We start from the raw sequence: 23,509 nt of genomic DNA on the forward strand, positions 1-23,509 counted from the left end.
CAATAAATGTTCCTGGTTGATTAATAACAGACCGGCAAATTCTGGCTAAGAACAACTAGAATAGCTAGGCTAGATATAAACAGTATCTGCTTCACGATCTTGGACAGCTAACAGAAGTATGACAAATCACCAGACCAAGATCTGAGACAATTCAGAAAATTAGAAGGTGAGCCTGTGATTTGGGGCTGTTTTTCCCAAGAAGGTATCTGCTGGTTCCAGAAGAGGTGGCTAAGAGGTTGAAAGGCCAAACAGTACTTATCACACGTGTAGAATGAGGGGATCAGAGTATGAGTCCAGGGCCTACGAAGGGGAGTCAGCTGGGGTGCTGGGAAGACCCTATGTTTTGGGTTGGGAATCCCAAAAGATCTCTACCTTAGCACTAAGAGTGAAATGGAAGTAGACTAGCTTTCAAAGGAATGCAACCCAGATTCAAATGTTCACAATCTCTGAAAGCGAATTAAGTTGCCCCAGACTTCTAGCTCTGCGAGGTGCCTACCAAAAGCAAACAAAAATCTTCTGTGGAAAAGATAATATCATCATAAGCTTAAAATTATTTTTACACAGTCAACTTTTCAAATACAGTGTCCAGCACACAATAAAAAATTAAACAGGCATTAGGAGACAAAACAACATAAATGAGAAACAACAGAAAACAAAACAGCAGCATCTCATGTTGGAGTCATCAGATACAAGTATTACAATAACTCTAATTTCTACGGTGAAGGAGATAAAAGGTTGAAAATTTCAGCTTGCTCAAAACGAGAAACTTGAAGAAGTATAAGAGCATATTTGAAAAAAGTGCCAAAAAGAAAATCTAGAACTGAAAAGTACAATAACTAAAATATAGACAAAAGGTACAAATTTGTATGAAAACATAATTTATCAAACTGACACTAGAAAAAATAAAAAAATACGATTAGCTCTGTGACTTTTAAAGAAACTCAATCTATAAATGCTTTCCCACAAATGGGGAATTATTGTTAAGAAAGAGGTACTGACTTTCTGTTAAGGGTGATGAAAAAAATTGGAAATGGAAAGTGATAAGGATTGGTTGTACACATATAAATGGTTCAAACAGCAAATGTTTTGGTATATGTACTTTACCACAATTAAAAAAAAATTCCCAGGAAGAAAATGCCAGGCCTAGATAGCTTCATCCGGGAATTATACCAAACATTTAAGGAATAAATAATGTCAAAGTTACATAAATGCTTATAGAGAATGGGAAAAAGGGGGCATTTTTCAAACTCATTTTATGAGATTAGCATTACCTTGATATGAAAACTTGCCAACAATATTATGAGGACAATTACAGACTAATCTTACTCATGAACATAAATACAAAAATCCTAAACAAAATATTAACAAACTTAATCCAGCATTATATATAAAATAATACTTCATGACATTATATTTATTCTAGAAACGTAAGATTGGTTTAATTTTTAAAAATCAGACAATATAATTCAACACAGCAACAGAATAAAGGAGAAAAAAATCACAGTTTTATCAGTAAACACAGAAAAACCATTTGATAAACGTCAACAACCATTCATGATTTTTAGGGGAAAAAAAACCCTTAACAAACTAAAAAAACTTCCTCAATATTACAAAAAACAACAACCTCATGATTAATAATGAAATGCTGAAAGATTTTCCCTATTCTAGCTTCTATTTTACAGCGCACTAGAGGTCATAGCCAGAGCCCTGGTGGTGCAGTGGTTAAGAGCCTGGCTGCTAATCAAAATGTTGGCAGTCTGAATCCATCAGTCGCTCCTTGGGAACTCTATGGGGCAGTTCTACTCTGTCCTACAGGGTCACTATGAGTTGAAATTGACTCGACAGCAACGGGTTTGGGTTTGGGTTTGGGTCAGAGGTCCTAGCTAGTTCAGAATGGCAGAAAAAAATAATTTAAATGTATAAGGTTGGAAAAGAAATAAAACTGTCCTTATTCACAGATGACATGGTTGATGAAAGAATTTTTTTTTAATTCTTGTATAACTTAAGAAACAAGAAACTCCTAGAAATAGCAGAGTCTCTACTAGCGTCACCATTCATTTTACTAAAGAATAAATGAAATCTAAAGTAAATGTTTGAGATAAGTTACTTACATAGTGCATTTTAAACAGAAATAGAATATCAAAAAGACAGTAAGGTTAAATAAAGATGAAAACATACCTGCACAATATCCAAAACCATGCCAGCTGAAACTGTTCCAAAGCCAGCTAGCAAAAACGGCACAAGTATTTGCAAGGCCATTGCTCCACTGGATTCCTTTGGTAATTTTTGGTTTGTTTCCACAATGGCATCTTCATCACCATCACTAGAAATATCTTCATTTTGTAACATGGCCGTGGTTTCTGAAGCTTCCCTTTCATCACAATAATTATAGTTGGCATAGTCATCATACTTTTGATTGCAGCTTGATGGTGCGTGCCCATTATTGCCATGGAAAGACTGTTCCGGGAAACTGTGATACTCCATGTGTTGCTCCGATCTATTACTATAAGTCTGTGCTGCAGTTGATAACCCATCTTGCCAAATGCCGTTTGTTTTTTTGTGTCTGTCTTCCTGATTTTTCTGGTAAATGACTGGAACCATACTCAACAGTAAGTTTAAAAACTTATCAGACTGAATCGTATTTAAATTTAAAGTCCAGTCTACAAAACCTCCCCCACTACTTGGCCCACCACTTGTTTTACTGGTAGTAAATCTTCCTTTACTATTAGTCATATTGTCATGGCAAAAGACCCTGTACTCCTTAGATTCAAGCTTCATGAATGACCGCAGATGAATCAGAACCACACACACACTGGTTTCAAATTAAGATGCTGGCTCCATTGTGAGGAAGAAAAACATAAATGTTTCCCCTAATAAAAGATATTCAGTAGTTCCACAGCAGGGGTTGGATCTGAAAAGATAAAAATAAAATAATTTTTCAAAATCAGATTAACTGTCTTGATATTTAGTTTTTATAGTTAAAGGTATAAAACGTACATGTTCTTAAATCAACCCTAAGGTACTGACATTTTGCTTTGTAAAACTAAAACGTAAATGCCTTGTGCCATGCAGTAACTATGCACAGAATATAGCCCAGAACTTTTCTGTGTGTGTGTGTGTGATCAATTTAGTTAGAAATCTCAAAATTTGTTGATCAGATGGGTATTTTACATATTTTAAAGTTTGGAAAAGCAAAGATGTCACTTTGATGACTAAGGCACACCTGACCCAAGCCACAGTCTTTTCAATCTCCTTGTATGCATGTGAAAGCTGGAAAATGAAAAAAGACAGAAAAAGTGATGCATTTGAATTGTGGTGTTGGTAAAGAATATTGACGATACCACGGGCTGCCAGAAGAAGGAACAAATCAGTCTTAGAAGAAATACAACTTCTTTAGAAGCAAAGAGTGAGACTTTGTCTTGCTTGCTCTTGGAAACATCATCAGGAAAAACCAGTCGCTAGAAAAGTATATCATGGTTGGGAAAGCAGAGGATCAGAAAAAACGAGGAACACCTCCATGAGATGGATTGACACCACAGCCTCAACAAATAGGCTCAAACATATCAAAGATCATGGAAAGGGTATAGTACCAGGAAACATTTCGTTGTTTTACACAATGGCAATTAACAATAACAATTAATAGACTAAAACCCGCAGAACTCTCTCACAAAAAAAAAAAAAAATAGAAATCAAGTCATATTATGGTTATTATGTATTTCTACTTCTGCTACTCTCCAAGTGTACATTCTGCTCCTTTCATTTTCTATTTATTTCTTTTATGTTTCTGTTTGCTATTAAAACATACATAGATACAACAAGATACATTATGTGGTTAGTTAATTAGCTTTCAGAGAGGTCATACCAAACAAAACTAGAGCTTAGCAATTACACAAATTATTTCCTTGTTTTATAAAAAATATTGGTACATACCTTAGAATAACACCCAATAAGTACTTTATTTTGTAACTGTAAAATAGATTCACAAAGATTGTGTCTATTTATTTTGCTTTTTGGCAGCACCCAAACAGCAGGTTGACTTTATGATTGCTCAATTTTTGTCAACTACTTTCACTTAAAGATTCAAAGCTCTGTGTAAACTTAAACCCTCACCAATTTACCTCAATGAATAACTCCTCCCATTCTAAGCAAAACCAATTTTTTAAAGGCCTTTCAGATATCAGTTTCATCATCTGAACTCTTCAGCATCTCGATTTCTTGTTGAAAATTCTTTTACTTAAGAATTTACTGTCAGATCACTTCTCTTGGCACTTATCCCAAGCAGCTCTTCAATAACTGTCCCTTGTATTTTCCCGTTCACTGTAACAAGACTTTCTGCTGTCCTGTCATCACCTTGTTCCCAAAATAAACCTGTAACCTATGAGGATGCACCAGAACCTATGAGGACATCTTGGTCCCATTTTTGCGGACTGCTGATCTTGACAATTGAATCATACTGAATAACTCTGTTCTCCATTTGAGCTAGCCCTACAGCTATTACTAAAATTATTTCTCATTTTTAGCTTTTTGATTTCATTATTCTCATCCACTGGGCTCTCTGCATTGCTAATTTTTGGTTTCTAATTGTTTCGCACTGGTTCAACACCTTCCACTAGGTTACTCAGACCAGCTAAATTATCTCCTATTCTGTTCTGAGCTTCCTTTACTCCAAGCAAACTTCCTTTATTCAGTTTTCCCACTTCTGCACTTTCTACCATACCATTCATACCACCTAGTAACTTTCACCTCATTCAAAGGATCACAATAAAAGTAAACCACTTCAAAGAATTCTATCTAAATTAATGTAATCATATATACAAAGAAGAAATAGCCGGCAAAATCAGGTGCCCACGACACAATTTACCCTCACTTTGAAACGACTGAACCACCCCCACTGGCAACAAATTCTTTATCAAAATCACCTTCACCTGCTGTACCTGCAGCTTTTAAATCATTGAAAAGGCTTCCAACCTTTTCTTGCACTGACCCCCCCAAACCAAACCCACAGCCACCGAGTCAACTTCAACTCATAGTGACTGTACAGGACACAGAAGAACTGCCCCATAGGGTTTCTAGGACTGCAAATCTTTACAGAAGCAAACTGCCATATCTTTCTCCCACAGAGCGGCTGGTGGGTTTGAACCGTCGACCTTTTGGTTGGCAGCTGAGCGCTTTCACCACTGTACCACCAGGGCTCCTCTCGCACTAAAAAAAAAAAAGTAAGGCTAAATAGGAACTGTAAGCACCTCTTCTGACTTACCTACAAATTGCTAAAGATACCCTCAGGAACAGATCTTGTTCATAACCCAGGGACTGCCTGTAAAACTAGAAAAAAAAAATTTAAATACATTGATCTTTTCAGCTCATTTCCTTTAGTTCACCACGGAAAAGGAACATACCCCATGGCAACACTTTTGAAGAATAAAGGTGAGCCCAGTCAGTAACTATCTCATGAACTTTATGAGGCGTAAGTCTCAAACTGATCCAAACGACAGTTGAATTTTAGTAACTGACATACTTTATCTTGTAGTTTTATTATCATTGTTCAGCTTATTTAAAAGTACTTGAAAAGTGAAATATAAGAAATGCTACCACACAAATACTGTCCTCCCTAATTTAAAGGCTCATCTCGAAAGCAGGAAATATCTCCTTTTTTGACTGAAATATACAGCGTTAGCCCCTAAAAAAAATCTGAACTTCTTTGGCTTAAACTACAAATGTTCTAAGTAGAATTCAAAACCTCACATAGGTTTCATTTAGGTAATAGGTAGTGATGCCAAACTTCCTTAAGTTGGGAAAAATGGGTGAAAAGCAAAAGGGCAAGTAACTGCCATCTCAATAACAATGGATTGCTGTAAAACTGCTGAACCTGAAATTCTCCGAACAAACACAAAAGCTCGGGACAAGTCATGGACACGATTCAGATTCTGACATCCAAAAGCTAGCTGATTCCATAAAACAATCACTAGTTTCTAAGACTGCCCCTACAGAAATGACTAATGTCATACAATTTATCAATCCCAAAGTTTCTGTATGCTTAAAAGACAGCCAAACATTTGTAAAGAATTTGTTTAAGCCCAGCAGAATAATCGGTGCTATAATAAACCCTCAGTACAATAAATTCTCAACACATCTCAAATGATTTTTCAAATGAAATCATACCAATACAACTGATTTTGCTCTCAGAATCACAGCCCTCAAGCCCTCCCACCCCCCATAAAAATAGAGAATTTTTTAAAGAATACTTTCAGTTTGGAAGAAGAACACATGAAAACCAAGTCAATTAATCAACTAAAACACGATTCATAGTTAAACCGTCTCCACTAACTGAGAAAACGTTGACAGGATAAATACGGTGCGTGTCCGAAGAACTAAGTGAATTGCATAAACAGAATATATTTTATTCTACCAACACCATCAGTTAGATTATATCTAGCCCCTATCAAACCAACCAACTGAAAAGTGAAAAATAAAAAAATCTAACCACTTAAATAGAACTTTTGATTGAATCGATAGCAATACATAGAAAGTTTTAAAATACAGAAAGCAAACAATAACCAGATACGTCAGTAAGGGCTGCTATTTGAAACACATCAACGGATAGCTGGATAGGTAGCAAGCAAATCAGCTGAATCAGAGAACTTTGCTTTGGAGTGAGAAACTGCTGTTAAACAACCACCAAAAAAGTATATTTTCCCTATCCTATAATCTATGTTAAACATTCCTTACATCTTATCCAAGTACTTAATGACTGGCATGTAAAATTCATTAATTTCCTGAAAACTATTGCAGAGATGGCAAAGAGCAAAAAAAGAGAAAACAACAAATGCTGGCGAGGTTGTGGGGGGACTGGAACTCTTAAACATTGCTGGTGGGATTGTAAAATGGTACACCCACTATGGAAAACAGTATGGCACTTCCTCAAAAAACTAGAAATAGAAATTACTTTATGATCCAGCAATCCCACTCCTAGGTGCACATCCCAGAGTTAGAAGAGCAGTGACATGAATAGACATATGCACACCTATGTTCACTGCAGTATTATTCACAATAGCAAAATGATGGAAGCAGCCTAAGTGCCCATCAACAGATGAATCGATAAACAAATTGTGGTACATACATACAATGAAACCCTACACAACCATAAAGAGTAATGAAAAGTCCATGAAACATCTTACAACACAGACAAATCTGGAGGACATTATGCTGAGTGAAATAAGACAATTACAAAAAGACAAGTATTGTATGGTCCCGCTATTATAAAAAGTCAAGAATAGAAACACACACAGAAAGCAAAGCTCTATAATGGTTACCAGGGATGGGAGGGAGAAGAAGGGAGGGGTCACTTTCTAGATGGTGGATACTTGTTACTACTGGTGATGGGAAAGGCAATTCTAAACATGGATGAAGTCAGCACAACTTGACCAAGGTAAATAAAGATACGAGAAAGTACATGAGAAAATGGGACAATTCCAGTAAATGCTGTAACATAGACAATTTTGCAACACAGTAAAAACAAAGAAAAAAAAAAACCTGTTGCCATTAAGCCAATTCCGACTCATAGCGACCCTATAATGATGACACAGTAAAAGCAACCAAAAAAATATGTGCGGTTACGTAGGTAGATATGGACGCATATGTGTGTACAGGTATGTGTCATTTAACATCCGTTCAGGCAATGTCCGCTCAGGCAATATCGCATATATGTCCACGGGCCAGGACACCCAGGTGTCTGAGCGCCAGGATGGAAGACTTTCATCTTGAGGTCAGACACCCAATTCTGCCCAGCTACCACATGTGATCCAGAAGCCACCTAGTCTGCGGCAATGGAGGTCCAGGCACAAACTCCCAATCTTGGTCCCCCTTGGCTCCCATGACTCTGTGGGTCTAGTCCCCACGTTTTGCCTAGTGTGGTCCTATAGGGCGCCAATGGAAAGGTATGGTGCCCTGGGCACCCGAGCCCTGGCTCTGGGGCCATCTGCCACCTTGGCCCACATTGTCCCCTCCCTGTGCAGGTTCTCACAGACAAGCAGGCTTTCCCTGCAGCTGGCTTTGCAGAGAAGGCTGTGACAGCCGAGAGGGACCTGGCAGCACTCGCCTGAGGCATCCACAGTGGGAGCTGCCTGGACCACTCCACACAGCAGCCTCTGGGCCAGTGTACCCGGTAGCCCTGCACCCTGAGAACACAGGTGTTTATGCAACGATCAAATCACATAACATCCTATTTCACAGAACATACTGTGGGCATTAAGCAACACATACCTGTATAGGGAGGCATATGCGAGTAAACGCACGTGCATGTACCGGTGTATCTGCAGGCATATGTACATACATATTTAGGTATGCTGCATATAGATCTACCATAACAAACCACCTAGGAGGCACAGCTACAGAGGCTTCCTAGACATATCCAAACAACTTGAAGAACTGGTTTACTGGGTTAAAAGGCTTGGGTCCATTGTCTTGGGGAACAACTTAGTCAACTGGCATAACATGGTTCACAAATAGTCTACATCCTAGTTTGGTGAGCAGGGTCTGAGATCTTAAGAGCTTGCAAGCAGCCATCTAAGATACAACTATTGGTCTCTACTCATATGGAACAAAAGAGAATGAAGGAAACCAAAGACTCAAGGAAGAAACTAGTCCATAGGACTAAGAGCCCACATGAACCACGGCTTCTTCTAGCCTGAGAACAGAAGAGCTAGATGGTACCCAGCTACTACTGACCATTCTGACCAGGGACATAATAGAAGGTCCCAGATAGAATGGGACAAAAATGTAGAATATAACTGAAATTCCAAAAAAAGGCCAGACTTACTGGACCAATAGAGACTAGAGGAAGCCCTGAGACTACTGCCCTAAGTTAACCTTTGAACTTGGAATTGAAGCCATTTCCGCAGGTCACCTTTCAGCCAAATAATAGATTGGCTTATAAAATAAACCGTATCACCCATGAGTAATGAGCTTCCCTAAACAATTAACTATACGAGACCAAAAGGTCGACATTTACCCAAAAGCGAAGATGAAAAGGTAAAGAGGGGAAAGAAGCTAAATCAATGGAAACAGAACAGAAATAATGAGAATGCCAATACACTATAAAAATTGTAACCAATGGCACAGAACAATCTGCATAAAAAAATTGTTGAAAGAGAACCTAATTTGCTGTTTAAACTTTCACCTGAAACACAATAAAATATTATTAAAAAATAAAATTAAATCTTAAAAAGATTTACTGAGATACCCAATCACAGAATTTTTCTTGCTTCCTAACAGTGGCCCGTCTAGAGAAAACCCCACTTCCTTAGACCCTCCCCAAAGTCACTCAAGTAAAGCCCAAATCCTATAATAAATCTTTCTAACACCATCATACTAAGGCGCCCCGTGGTTCCCTATGGTGCACGCTCTCCCTCACGGAAACATGTAATAAACACAACTTGTTCTTGGTGGTCAATGGCAGAAGGGCATTGGCTGTCAAACTGTTTTATGTGTCCCTGAGTTTCATTATGGGGATGTATTTGTATATTTGTGAGTTCGTGATTCTTCTTTATGATTTTTCAACTTTTTGTTAGGTTTAGAAAATTCTTCTTCACTCCAGAATTGCAAATATTTCACTTATATTTTCAACTAGGTAGAGACAATGAAGAGAGAACGTACTGAGAGTAAAAGGAAAGAGAGAGAATGTTTGAATTTGGGAAAAATAGGGAAAGCAATATAGAATTCTAAGGTAATGGGGGGGGAACTATTGCAGAGAACATCACGCACCTCATCACTCAGTCTCCCTTCCCCTATATAAAGTCACATAAAAACCAAAACCAAACCCATTGCTGTCGAGCTGATTCTGACTCATAGTGACCCTATAGGACAGGACAGAACTGCCCCATAGGGTTTCCAAGGCTATAAATCTTTACAGAAGCAAATTGCCACATCTTTCTCCAGCAGAGAGGCTGGTGGGTTAGAACCATCAACCTTTGGGTTAGCAATCGAGCACTTAAGCACTTTGCACTATGGAAACTTATGAAGTCACATGAGAAACATTATTTAGAAATTATAGCTACAGAAAGTCTTGCTACTGAAAACTGGCATTCTTACTTTTATTTAATAAAGATTGAGCTCCTTTTTTATTTCAGCAGCAAGGAAACTTAGCATTACATCTGAAACTTAAATCTCACCATCATTTTGTTGATCTTAAACGTTACATTCCTAGTTTATTTTCTCTGGTACTGATCTTGTACTTGTATTTCTTAAATCGATATTTCTTGTAGGGGATGTTTTTATCAGCTGATTCAACACATTTGTGTAACAGGATAGTATACATAAAAATAAAATATAAATAATACATTTCCTTAACTGTTTTCTCTGGCACGTATATATGCGAAATACCTAAATTTAGAAACTAGATAACTGGAGTTCATCACCATTTCAAATGCGTCGAAATTAATATTCAGAACTCATACAAAAATATATTTTCCTACTTTTACTCTTAACACATGCTTATACTCTTAGAGTTCAATTTTTAAAACGCAAACCCTCTTCTGAGACCAACTTGACTCTTTGTATAATTAAGCTAAAAATTAAAAATAACAGCTTCCAGAATTTTAAGGTACAGAAAGCCAGTGTGTCAAAGTTTAAAAGAAAAACAAAATATTTTTAAGAGAAGGGAAAAATTATTTGCCACATGTTAGGTTATCATTTTATTCTATTTCTAAGGCCAAGAACATCCGATAATTTTTATGGGACACATTTAAAATATTTACTCAGAGTACTGGTGCTATTCATCCACAGGTCCTTCTCTTTCCTCTCTTCCAGAGTTGAAGCAGCACCCTCATGTGCAAACAGGCCACAAGAGTGACATTACCTTCCCTTGGTGATGAAACAGGTAGTGCAGGACAGCTCCTGTAAGAGCCGAGGTCTTCCTCATGTAGTGGCTTACTACCACCTTCCCTTTCTGGGCTTCCTTCACAATGGCACCACCCAGGGGAATGGAGCCAGATCGTCTACCTCCCCAAGCTATACTTTCCTTCAAAAGTGCTCCCTGGCACACTGTACTATGGAGTCAGTTTAAGTCCACTCACTCACTAGAAAAGGCTATATGCAGATTAGGTAAATTACAGGTACACGGTGTTATGTTACTCAATCATCTTGGCATCAAACTGAAATGATGACCTAACTCTTTCAGTATCTTTATTTCCTGCAATCAAGTCTCTCCTCTACCCTTTGGTCAAGGCTGAGCACTTTTTTATTCAAATGCCCAGTTAAAAAAAATTAAATTTGAAAAAGGGGGGGGGCTTTTCTAGAGGGCTCTGAGCCCAATTCTTCCTGTTCAAGTTAAAACTAGCCTCAAAGCTATCCAAACACCAATTTCATTGTCATATAGTGCTCTTTGCCCAGAAAAAAGTCTCGACTTTCTTTCTTTCCCAGCTCATCTGAAACTGTACTTCTAATATTCACTGGGACGTTGTTGCTGTTAGGTGGCATCGAGTCCATTCCGACTCATAGCAACCCTATGAACAGAACAAAACACAGCTCAGTCCTGTGCCATCCTCACAACTGTCGCTATGCTTAAGGCCCTTGTTGCAGCCACTGTGTCAATCCATCCACACTGAGGGTCATCCACTGGGATAGAGTTTTTTATTCTGTCTCTATTTTAAACAGAAGCAGCATGTATACAATGCAAAAATCAAAGCAAACAAAAAAAAAACAAAAGTAAAACAAAAACTGTTTTACCTGCAATTTCATCATCCAGAGATAATCACTGAAGATATATTGGTATATATGCTGAGTTAACACGGGCTGCCAGAAGAACAAACAAATCTGTCTTGGAAAAAGTACAGCGAGAATGCTCATTAGAAACAAGCATGGCAAGACTTCGTCTCACATACTGTGGACTTGTTATCAGGAGGGACCAGTCCCTGGAGGAAGACATGCTTGGTAAAGCGTTGGTGAAAAAGAGGAAGACCCTCAACGAGAGGGACTGACACAGTGGCTCCAACAATGGGCTCTGACATAAGAACAATTTTGAGGATGGCAGAGAACCAGGCAGTGTTTCATTCTGTTGTACACGGGGTCGCTATGAGTCGGAACTGACTCCACGGCATCTAACAACAACAACACGATGACTTTATTATCTTGTCTCTATACACATTTTTAAAAACAAAAAAGCCTCATATTGGTTTGCAACCTACTGTCTTCATTTTATAAAACAGCAATAAAATTTTCCTACCCAATATTATTCTACAAAGTTATTTTTAATAACTACATACTGTCTCCTCTATTTCTAAACCTCCCAAGAGCTCTAAAATTTTTTCTATTTTCTTTCCTATCACTCCCTCTCCACGCATTACCCAGGAAGCACAGCACAACTAAAAGGCAATAGCCTTCATTCAAATAATACATCTTAACCACTTTCAGACAACTTGCATTCTGCTGTCACCTGTATTTCATAGCCATTATTTCACTTATATTTGTTAAATGATTGGGGAAAAAATAACTACATCAGCCCTTCTCCCACCAAGCTCCAAGGCAGGACCAGATTACTACAAAGACCACGATAGGTCTCCCCGCCATCATACCGAAAAAACAACACCCGTTGCCATCAAGTTGATTCCGACCCATAGCAACAAAACTGCCCCACAGGGTCTCCAAGGAGCGGCCAGTGGAACAGAACTGCCAGCCTTTTGGTAAGCTGCCATACCTCTTAACTACTCTGCCACCAGGACTCTATCACATATAATTTGAAATGAAAATAACACCAAACAATAACTGTAAGAGTCACAAAAAGGTCTGATTTCCCCCAAAATGCCTATTTCAGTGCTTTTTATTGTAAAATATAAAATTCTTTAGAAATTTTTCTCATCTTTTGGTGCTCCCTTGCTAATCCTCTAATATGCTCAGACTGCCTGTTAAGCACTGCCCTCAGGAATTGAGAAAGGAGCAGGTTTTTGTTTCACAGAATAAGAGTTTAAACTCAGGTTATGAAATCTATGCATTACCAAAATCCCACACCTGAGTTTCAGATTTCTGTCAGGTACACTTTTAAAAGAAGGATATCAACTACCTATTCAAAGTTGTATTATTCATGTGGAATCACTGGCAAAAGATTAGTGAGATATTTACTAAGCTTTCATTAGGTGAATAACTCAATAACATAATTCAAATTGAGTGATTTTATAGGGGAATTTCAAGTGACTTATTCGGCAAATCTTCACATTTCACTTAAGAGAGACAATTTGCTTCCTAAAAATTAAATGTCAAGAAGAGTCAACACACTAACATTGATAGTTGTTAAGAACTTGGGCTCAGAGTCAAATTGCTTTGGCTTAAAACCTGAAATTCCAGCTTTCATTAGCTGTAGGCCATATGCCTCTACATTCCAGTTTACTCCTAAAAAAGTACTTCCTTTACAATGGTATGATGAGGATTAAATAATACACGTAAAATTCTCAGAACAGTACACTGAGTTGTCAATAAATGGCAGCTAATACTGTCATCAGGAGCCCTGGTGGTACAGTTGCTAAGTGCCTAGCTGCTAATGAAAAGCTTGGCGGTTGGAACCCACCAGCCACTCCACAGGGGGAAGATGTGGCAGTCTGCTTCTGTAACATTTACAGCTTTGGAAACCTTATGTGGCAGTTCTACTCTGTCCTATAGGGCCACTCTAAGTCGGAATCAACTTGATAGCAATGGGAATATCATCATCATCATTAAATGTTTTTATAAAAGATACACAACCTCACTCCAACAAGGCTGGCATTGATCCAAAAAACACAAAATAATAAATGTTGGAGAGGCTATGCAGAGACTGGAACACTCATACACTGCTGATGGGAATGTCAAATGGTACAACCACTTTGGAAATCGATTCGGTGCTTCCTTAAAAAGCTAGAAATAGAACTACCATATGATCCAGCAATCCCACTCCTTGGAATATATCCTAGAGAAATAAGAGCCTTTACACGAACAGATAGATGCACACCCATGTTTACTGCAGCACTCTTTACAATAGCAAAAACATGGAAGCAACCAAGGTGCCCATCAACGGATGAATGGAGAAACAAATTATGGTATACTCACACAATGGAATACTAGGCATCGATAGAGAACAGTGAGGAATCTGTGAAACATTTCATAACATGGAGGAACCTGGAAGGCATTATGCTGAGTGACATTAGTCAGTTGCAAAAGGACAAACTTTATATTAGGCCACTATTATAAGAACTTGAGAAATAGTTTAAACTGAGAAGAAAACATTCTTTTGTGGTTACGAGATGGGGGAGGGAGGGAGGGTGGATGAGGGGCATTTACTAATTAGATGGTAGATAAGAACTACTTTAGGTGAAGGGAAAGACAGCACACAATACAGGGTAGGTCAGCACAATTGGACTAAACCAAAAGCAAAGAAGTTTCCTGAATAAACTGAATGCTTCGAAAGCCAGCATAGCAGGGGCAGGGATTTGGGGGCCATGGTTTCAGGGGACATCTAAGTCAACTGGCATAATAAAATCTATTAAGAAAACATTCTGCATCCCACTTTGAAGAGTGGCATCTGGGGTCTTAAACGCTAGCAAGCAGCCATCTAAGATGCATCAATTGGTCTCAACCCACCTGGATCAAAGGAGAATGAAGAACGCCAAGGACACAAGGTAATTATGAGCCCAAGAGACAGAAAGGGCCACACAAATCAGAGACTACATCATCCTGAGACCAGAAGAACTAGATGGTGCCCAGCTACAACCGATGACAGCCCTGACAGGGAACACAACAGAGAACCCCTGAGGGAGCAGGAGAGCAGTGGGATGCAGACCCTAAATTCTCATAAGACCAGACTTAATGGTCTGACTGAGACTAGAAGGACCCTGGTGGTCATGGCCCCCAGACCTTCTGTTGCCCCAGGACAGGAACCATGCCCGAAGCCAACTCTTCAGACATGGCTTGGACTGGACAACGCGTTGGAGAGGGGTGCTGGTGAGGAGTGAGCTTCTTGGATCGGGTGGACACTTGAGACTATTTTGGCATCTCCTGCCTGGAGGGGAGATGAGAGGGTAGAGGGGGTTAGAAGCTGGCAAAATGGACACAAAAAGAGAGAGTAGGGGGACAGAGTGGGCTGTCTCATTAGGGGGAGAGTAATCGGGAGTGTGTAGCAAGGTGTATATGGGTTTTTGTGTGAGAGACTGACTTGATTTGTAAACTTTCACTTAAAGCACAATAAAAATTATTAAAAAAAAAAAAAAAAAGATTGACTACCTAACTTCCTACCTCTTTATCCTCTGAGTGGGCATAAACTATGCCACACCATCACAAGAACATTATTGCTGGCTCATAATTTTCAGATCAACTGTTTATTAAACTAGAGTTTAATATTCACATTTTGTACAACTCAACCCATCATACTTTTCATTCAATTAAATTGTCAGTATGCTATCAACTACTGTATATATATATGAACCAAAAAAAACCCAAACTTATTGCTGTTGAGTTGACTCCAACTCATAGCGACCCTATAGGAGAGAGGAGAACTGCTCCATAGAGTTTCCAAGGAGCGTCTGGTGGATTCAAACTGCCAACCTCTTGGTTGGCAGCTGTAGCTCTTAACCACTACACCGTTTATACATACATACTGTACATACATATGATACTTGATAGCATGCAGACAATTAAATTAAAAAATATATATACATACATATACTGACCAGTATATATAAACAAACACTAAACAGTACATATTTATCCTGAACAACATGGGTCTTCAGGAAACCACAATGTTTTAAAAGGAAGAGAGGAAGTGAACGCTGGAATGGAACTAGTTCTAATATTGTTGTTAAATTGAAGTATCTATTTTTTATTTTTAAAAACAGACATCTGAATAACATTTCCACAATTTATAAATAAAACAATCATAAACCATACTATAGGGTTTACTCTAGACTAGAGAAGTAAGTCTACTCAATCAGAACATGAAGCATAGAAAGACAGAATTCTACATGATTCTGCCTCAGGTCATTTTTAAACCCTTATCTAGAAATGCTAGAGTACAGAGTTTTCTGACAGGTTTTCAAAAGAAGGAGAATATTACTATAAAATTCCTTATTAATTGTTTAGCATCTAAAAGATGTAGGAAAGTGGCAGATATAATAAAGAAAATAGCAGGGCAGGTTTTGGACTCTGGAGATTGATATTAGTTTTGTTTTCTTGATCATAGATATAACAGCCTGCTTTCATTAAGTTCCAGTAGGATAAATTGGATAATGATGAAAAAACATTTCCTTTCCCATTAAATGTTTCTTTGGCCCTATTAGTCTCATACAGTTTATACTTACCTTTCCAGAAATATGAATTACTTCCTAAAAAGCCACTCTCCAACTAAAACAAGCAAACAAAAACTTTTCTCCAAAGAGCTCAACCCTGACCAGTAAGTCCTCAAAATTATTTAAAAACTTAAAACCAAAGGAAAGGAGAATAACCACCCATTCTATATACCATCGATACCACTTAAAGCAGAAAGGCTAGCCTTCACTTATAGGTAATCTAATCTCTCCTAATTTTTTAAAAACTTAGGAGATAGGCATGTTCATACTTTACACTTGAGGAAACTGTGGCTCTGAAAGGTTAAGTCACATGCCCAAAGTTATGAAGTTAGTAAGATAAAGACATAAGACTTGAATTCATGACTTTCTGACTAGCCCACTAGTGGTAAGAAAGCCACTGAAGGCATTCTCCGTCTTATGATCCTTCTACAGCACAGTAAGTTTATGAAGACGATAAGACTGGGGTTCCTGTGCTTCCTCCCCATGGAACCTAGTAAACTGGATTCAAATTATTTTTCAACATAGTTAATTGCTCAAGAATGAAAATAGCTCCTTCCTAGGCCTCAACCCTGATTTACAAGTGAACTCTACATCTCTGCTGTATCTTCTATTACTCAAATAATAAATGAGTAACTATGCTAAAGACCCAAAAACACAATCATGTCTTTTTTATAAATGTCAAAGGAAAAGACAAAGAAATCACTTATAATTTTATACCTTTCCCCTGTAATACGCTTACTTTATAATACATTATTGGAGGTCACCCTTTATGAGACTACAAGTTAGCTGATACAAATTTAAACATCTTATTCACGTTGTGGAGTCCCTGTGTGGTGCAAATGTTTAAGCACTCAATTACTAACCAAAAGATTGGTGGTTTGAACCTACCCAGAGGCTCTTCGGAAGAAAGCCTGGCAATCTCCTTTCAAAAGGTCACAGCCTTGAAAGCTCTATAGAGTAGTTCTACTTTGCACACATGGGGTCTTCATGGGTCAGAATCGACTCGGTAACTATGAGTTTGGTTTTGATATTCACTTTTAATTCCCCAATAACTATCAAAATGTAGGTGTCTAACAAATGCATGTTAAAAGAAGGGATGAATGGATGGATGATGAGGTGAGCCTTAAAGATCTGGTAAGATTTAGGAAAATGGAAAAAAGAGAAGTCCACTCCAAAAAGGTGAACAGTAACCAGGCAGAGAACTGACGGGAAAATGTATAGTCTAACTATAAGGTCAAATGGCTAATGAGCAAGATGGTAAACTGGGAAGACCTGAAATTCCGGCAAGGGGTCTTAAGATTTCATTTCCTAAATTAGACTAGTTGTTTTTAAACATATATGTTTAATATAGAGGCACTCTACATTAAATTAAACCTGATGTGAAATCCCAATATATTAAACAGATAAAAGCAAAGCAGTCCCAGTTGAAGCACCCTGGTTCGCATTCACTCAGGCCCCACCTTACCCAACTTGAGAAGATGGTGAAACCCCTCCTTGGAATACAGCTTGAAAACAAACAAACAAAAACCCATTTCTGAGAACAGGGTAGAACTGTCTCATAGGGTTTTCAAGGAGCAGCTGGTGGATTCAAACTGCCAACCTTTTGGTCAGCAGCTGAATACTTACCCACTGTGCCATGAGGGCGCCATTTGAAAACCAGTAGGTTAGAAAAAAGTCTGGAAGGACAGACTCCAAAGTGCTCACAGCATTTACCTCTGGAGAACAGGGTGGCTCAGGGCAGAGAGTGGGATAAGATCTGAAATACAATTTTACTTTTTTTAGTCCTATATTTTTTATATTGTTTGAGCTTTTGTTTACATTGAGTACTTTTTAATTAAAAAATTAATAAGAAGAAACCATTGCTCTAAAAGAAGACTGTTAACGGTAACCTCTCTTTAAGTGGAGTGCCACATTTTAATGAATCCTTCCCCTATAGCTGGGCATTTTCTTCACTAAATTACATCGCAATGAAAATGAACATCTTTGTGCGTAATGCCTTCCCACATTTGGAATCACTTCCTTAAGATAAACTTATAAAGGTTAATAGTTTCATTTCAAGTTCCACAATGTACTGCTTAAAATAGGACCCCATAGAAGATTAAAATATAAAACTCAGTAACTATTGTTTAAAAGCCATCCTATATTAGCAAAATTTGATTCTAGCATTCTAGTTTAAGGCATATAAAAACCTAATTTATGAAACTAATTGGCAAAGTGTCCGCATGTCTTACAAATGTATTAAAGAGAAAGTTGAATCAGAACTGCAAATCCATCTGCCTCTCATGAATTTTTCACAACCTTCCTTGCCACTTATCAGAACCATCCACTGAAAGAATTTTTCCTTCACGGTTGTGTTTCACAATTCAAGTCTGTGAAGTCATAGTTTCTGTGACAGTATAATCATTCTCTGACAACAAACTGACATCATTAAGTTCTTATTTGTAAGTTTTTGGGGGTATATGGATGCCTTATTTTTACTTCTTCTAAGACCAAAGTCTATTTTCTGGTGACTGTCCATTAAGCTCACATGATTGATATTTTAATCTAATTTATTCTCTTTGTCCCCAGCCATCTTTCTAAGACTACCTTTTGGTGAGTGCTCAGAGAATGCCTGTAGTTCACACACACTATAAATGATTGCTGAATTGCCTGCTCCTGTGAGCAGTCTGTGTCACTATGCTGTAATCCTTGGGAAGAGAAATACCCAAATCACCAACTGTTGTTCTTTTTCTTTAGCTGGAGGAAATCACGCCATTGTTTTAATAAAACATAACAGACTCTTTTTTTAAAAAAAAAAAAGAGCTTTTAAAAAAATTACCTTTTAAATAATTGAATGTGGTTGTATCACTAACATGATACCAACTGAGAAAAAGAATTTCTAATAAAAACTTATTCCTTTTCCAAAAGCAAATGTTACTAGAAATGTCAATCATATTCCACTTCTGTGTAACAGTTCTACAAAGTACCAACTAATATTAAGGGTATTTAGAGTCTATTAACCAAGATTTGCTTAGTCGCTCCTGTGTACCAGGAACTATGCCAGATGCCAGAGATTCTACGTAGACAAGAAAGAAGCAAGATCTGCTGTCATGCAGCTTTCAGTCTTGGTGCAAAGGCACTTAGGCAATCAAGAATGGTTCCAATAACAAAAATAGTGGAAAAATTCTTTTGAAGCAATAGACTAGAACCAGATTTTGGAATACCTGTAACACTGGACTAAGGAACTGAAGTTTATATTTGAATTAAGAGAAAGACTTGGCACCCAAAGGGATCTTTAGAAAATAGGAATCTGATCAGTCCCTGTTTAAAACTTTTCGAAGGCTTCTCATTTCCCCTAAGAGAAATCCAAAATTTTTAAGAAGTTTAGCTTGTTGTTAGTTGTCAAACTGGCCCGACTTCTGCTGACCCCATGCACAACAGGATCCTCCACTGTGATTCATACGGTTTGCAATGGCTGATTTTTTGAAAGTAGATTGCCAGGCCTTTCTTCCTAGTCTTTCTAAGTCTGGAAGCTCCACTGAAACCTGTTTGGCATCAAAACAATATGTAAGCTTCCACTGACAGACAGGTGGTGGCTGCATTTGAAGTGCGCTGACTGGCAATCTTTCATAATCACAGCCTCACCTACAGAAGGCTCCTGGCTCTGTCCATACTGGACTTTTTCTCTGTCCCTCTATTGAAAAGATTTTCAAACTTTGTAAATCTCAATCTAGTAAACAAATATATATGTGTGACCCACTCTTATATTTTATTTCTTTTTTAAAATACTCTGGTCACATGGTTTAAAGAGACTTCTAAGTCAATTGGCAAAATAATTCTATTATGAAAACATTCTGCATCCCACTTTGAAATGTGGCGTCTGGGGTCTTAAATGCTAACAAGCGGCCATCTAAGATGCATCAATTGGTCTCAACCCACCTGGAGCAAAGGAGAATGAAGAACACCAAGGTCACATGACAACTAAGAGAAACGGCCACATGAACCAGAGACCTACATCATCCTGAGACCAGAAGAACTAGTTGGTGCCTGGCCACAATTGACAACTGCCCTGACAGGGAGAGCAACAGAGAACCCCTGAGGGAGGAGGAGATCAGTGGGATGCAGACCCCAAATTCGTATAAAAAGACCATACTTAATGGTCTGAGTGGGACTAGAGGAATCCCGGCGGTCATGGTCCCCAAACCTTCTGTTGGCACAGGACAGGAACCATCCCCGAAGACAACTCATCAGACATGAAAGGGACTGGACAGTGGGTAGGTGAGAGATGCTGATGAAGAGTGAGCTAATTATATCAAGTGGTCACTTGAGACTGTGTTGGCATCTCCTGTCTGGAGGGGGGATGGGAGGATAGAGAGAGTTGGAAGCTGGCAAAATTGTCACGAAAGGAGAGACTAGAAGGGCTGACCCATTGGGGGAGAGCAAGTGGGAGTACGGAGTAAGGTGTATATAAACTTAAATGCGACAGTCTAACTTGATATCTAAATGTTCACTTGAAGCTCAATAAAAGTTAATAATAACAAAAAAATACTCTGGTCACGATCCACTAGTAGGTGCCCATAGTTTGAAAAGTAATGTACCACATCCTCTCCCAATTCTTGGCTGTTCCAGATTTTCTTTTGGTATGGAACTCACTTGCACATCCTTACCCTCCCCTTTTGCCTGACTGCTCCCTCTTCTACTTGACGATCTCAGCTTACCACTTCCCTGGCCTCTTAGATTACTTCCTCCTCTGTGGTCTCAGAGCACCCTAGACTTTCTAACACTTCTCATGCTCTACTAAAACTATACTTATACTAATTGTCTTTCTAGCAGGGTTTCCAACTGGTTCATTCCAGTTCAAACCCCTGCTAAGATGTCCATAAAACCCATTGCCATCAAGTCAATTTCGACTCATAGCGATTCTACAGGACAGAATAGAAGCGCCCCATAGAGCTTGCAAGAAGCGCCTGGTGGATTCGAACTGCCAGCCTTTTGGTTGGCAGCTGTAGCTCTTAACCACTATGCCACCAGGGTTTCCTGCTAAGATGTGGAAATGGAAATTCTCAGTAGGGATTCGATCTGAAATGAACCAGTTCAAAGCCCTGCTTTCTAGGCTATAAACTTCATGAGAGCAAGGACCAATTCATCACTGAATCCTTGGTGCGTGATACATATTCATTACCAGTTGCTTTCAAGTCGACTTTGACTCATGGCGACTCCATGTGTGTCAGAGTAGAACTGTGCTCCATAGGGTTTTCAGTGGTTGATTTTTCAGAAGTAGATCACCAGGCCTTTCTTCCAAGGTGCCTTTGGGTGGGCTCAAACCTCCAACCTTTTGGTTAGCACTTAAGCACATTAACTGTACCAATATTTGTTGAGTAAAAAAGGTATGGAAATGTTGAGGTTTAGTATTTCTAAGAACTACATTCTCAGTTCCAATTTTATAAACAGTGTTTAAGTTCTAGGTGAGCCGACAAAACCCTATTACCCACAACAGACTTGACACGGAGAACAGCTGCTTATTTTCCTCTCCACAATGCCAATGGAACTTTCACTCTTCTAAGTAGGAGAAAACAGGATTAAAGGGCTGCTTTCTCTCCACTCCAATCACAAGTTCCTCCTACAGGAAAGTGACTTATCTAATTGCTAAGATAGGGATAAAGGTCAATGTTCCCAACAGGCCCCACCCCTAGGCTCTGACTGGCTCTTGGACTTGCACGCCCTCAAGAAAGGAAGTTTTCCTTTCCATTCCAACTTCTATGAGAAAAGCTTCCTGGCACAGGACTTTCTCTCCCTTGCAGAGGAAACCTGCCTTTTTTCAGGTGCTACAGTTCTATCTGTCCCTGACTGGCCCTAGTGCTGCAGCGATTAATCATCTGGCTACCAACCAAAAGGCTGGCAGTTCAAAATCCACCAGCTTACTCCTTAGAAATCCTATGGGGCAGTTCTACTCCGTCCTATAGGGTTACTATGAGTGAGAACTGACTTGACAGCAATGGGTTTTCTGAGTAATGCCAGTGGTTAACATACTTGGCTGCTAACCAAAAGAGGTGTCTTGGAAGAAAGGCTTAGCCATCTACTTCTGAAAAATACCAGCCATGTGCCCTATGAAGTACAGATCTACTCTGACACACATGGGGCCACCATTAGTCAGTGTTAACTCGATGACAACTGGTTTTGTTCTGTTTTCAATGATTTCATCTAGATAGGTTAATTAAGAAGGAACAGATTAAGTATTGATCTAAGCTGAGTTCTCCAATTCAGCTTTACCAGAAATGAAAACTGAACTATTATTTTAATAGTTTTTTTTAAAGAGCATTTTAATCCTCATCTGGCTTCTTGAATGTGATCTCAATTTAATTAGAATCTGGAGAGAGAAAGGGTATAATTAAATTAGCACACTGAAAAGCTTCATTCAGCATCAGCAGTAGTAATCAGTCTGATCTCTGCGCTCCAGGAGAAAAGGCAGCGTGAAGGAGCAAGGAGAGGCAAAGGGAAGAGGGACAGAATGACGGAGGGTTCCTCCACGTTTCTTATTTAGACACTTTCCTTAGTCAAAATGTCTAAATAAGTTCTGCCTTCATATTCTACAACTTCCCTTCCAAATAGTTTCTCATTCTTGCTTTCCTTTTCCCATTTTCCAGACCCCTCATACTGTCTAAAGATCTCCATTTCAACACACACACTTTCAAAAATAGGGCAAGTTTTACTCAAACCTCCAAAATGTTTCATGATCCCATACTATTTACCTCTCCTATCATTTTTTATCCGACCACCAGTCAAAACTCCTATTTCCTCAGTGCAGCTTATCAGGGGGAAAGATTAAATCCATTCACATTAAAATAGGATAACTAACAGTCCTAGCCCTTGAGCCCTAATGGAGATACACTGAAACCTGTGACAGCCAAAACTTTGACAGGGCTGCCTTGTTTCTCCAGGTCTCACAAGTTTTCCACCTTCAACAGGGTGCAGTCTTAAGGCTCTTCTATCCCTCTCTATTAGTGGAAAATACTATTTTCCTTCTCTGACAGGTTCACGTTACACAGGTTCCAGCTTTCACAAGTTTTACCATAATTCCATATATGTTTATGAGTTATTTCTATATATTTTCAAGTTAAGTAAATTTAACTACAGTAACTTCAGAGAGATGATGAAGGGTGCCTACAACTCCTCTATAACAGAGGCAGGTCAACTATGACCCGCATTTCCAAACAATCATCTCTTCAGAGTTG

General features: G+C 38.7%; 1 protein-coding gene across 11 annotated transcripts in view; it reads right to left on the reverse strand.

The window, feature by feature from the left end:
- The window catches only part of SLC41A2 (solute carrier family 41 member 2), a 164,469-nt gene that overhangs the window by 136,334 nt on the left and 4,626 nt on the right, over positions 1-23,509 (reverse strand). For 3 of the 11 annotated variants that reach the window (XM_049884246.1, XM_049884239.1, XM_049884236.1), the window contains exons 2-5: positions 17,925-18,054; positions 11,722-11,808; positions 5,258-5,322; positions 2,179-2,911 (exon numbers count right to left, since the gene is read on the reverse strand). In XM_049884246.1, the coding sequence (XP_049740203.1) occupies positions 2,179-2,778 (600 nt within the window). In that variant the 5' untranslated portion in view covers positions 2,779-2,911; positions 5,258-5,322; positions 11,722-11,808; positions 17,925-18,054. Of the gene's footprint in view, positions 1-2,178; positions 2,912-5,257; positions 5,323-11,721; positions 11,813-17,924; positions 18,055-23,509 lie in introns of all 11 variants that reach the window. The other 8 variants (XM_049884245.1, XM_049884242.1, XM_049884240.1 and 5 more) reach the window with 6 other exon arrangements.

The sequence above is a fragment of the Elephas maximus genome, chromosome 4, assembly GCF_024166365.1.
Source record: "Elephas maximus indicus isolate mEleMax1 chromosome 4, mEleMax1 primary haplotype, whole genome shotgun sequence".
Taxonomy (NCBI): Eukaryota; Metazoa; Chordata; class Mammalia; order Proboscidea; family Elephantidae; genus Elephas; species Elephas maximus.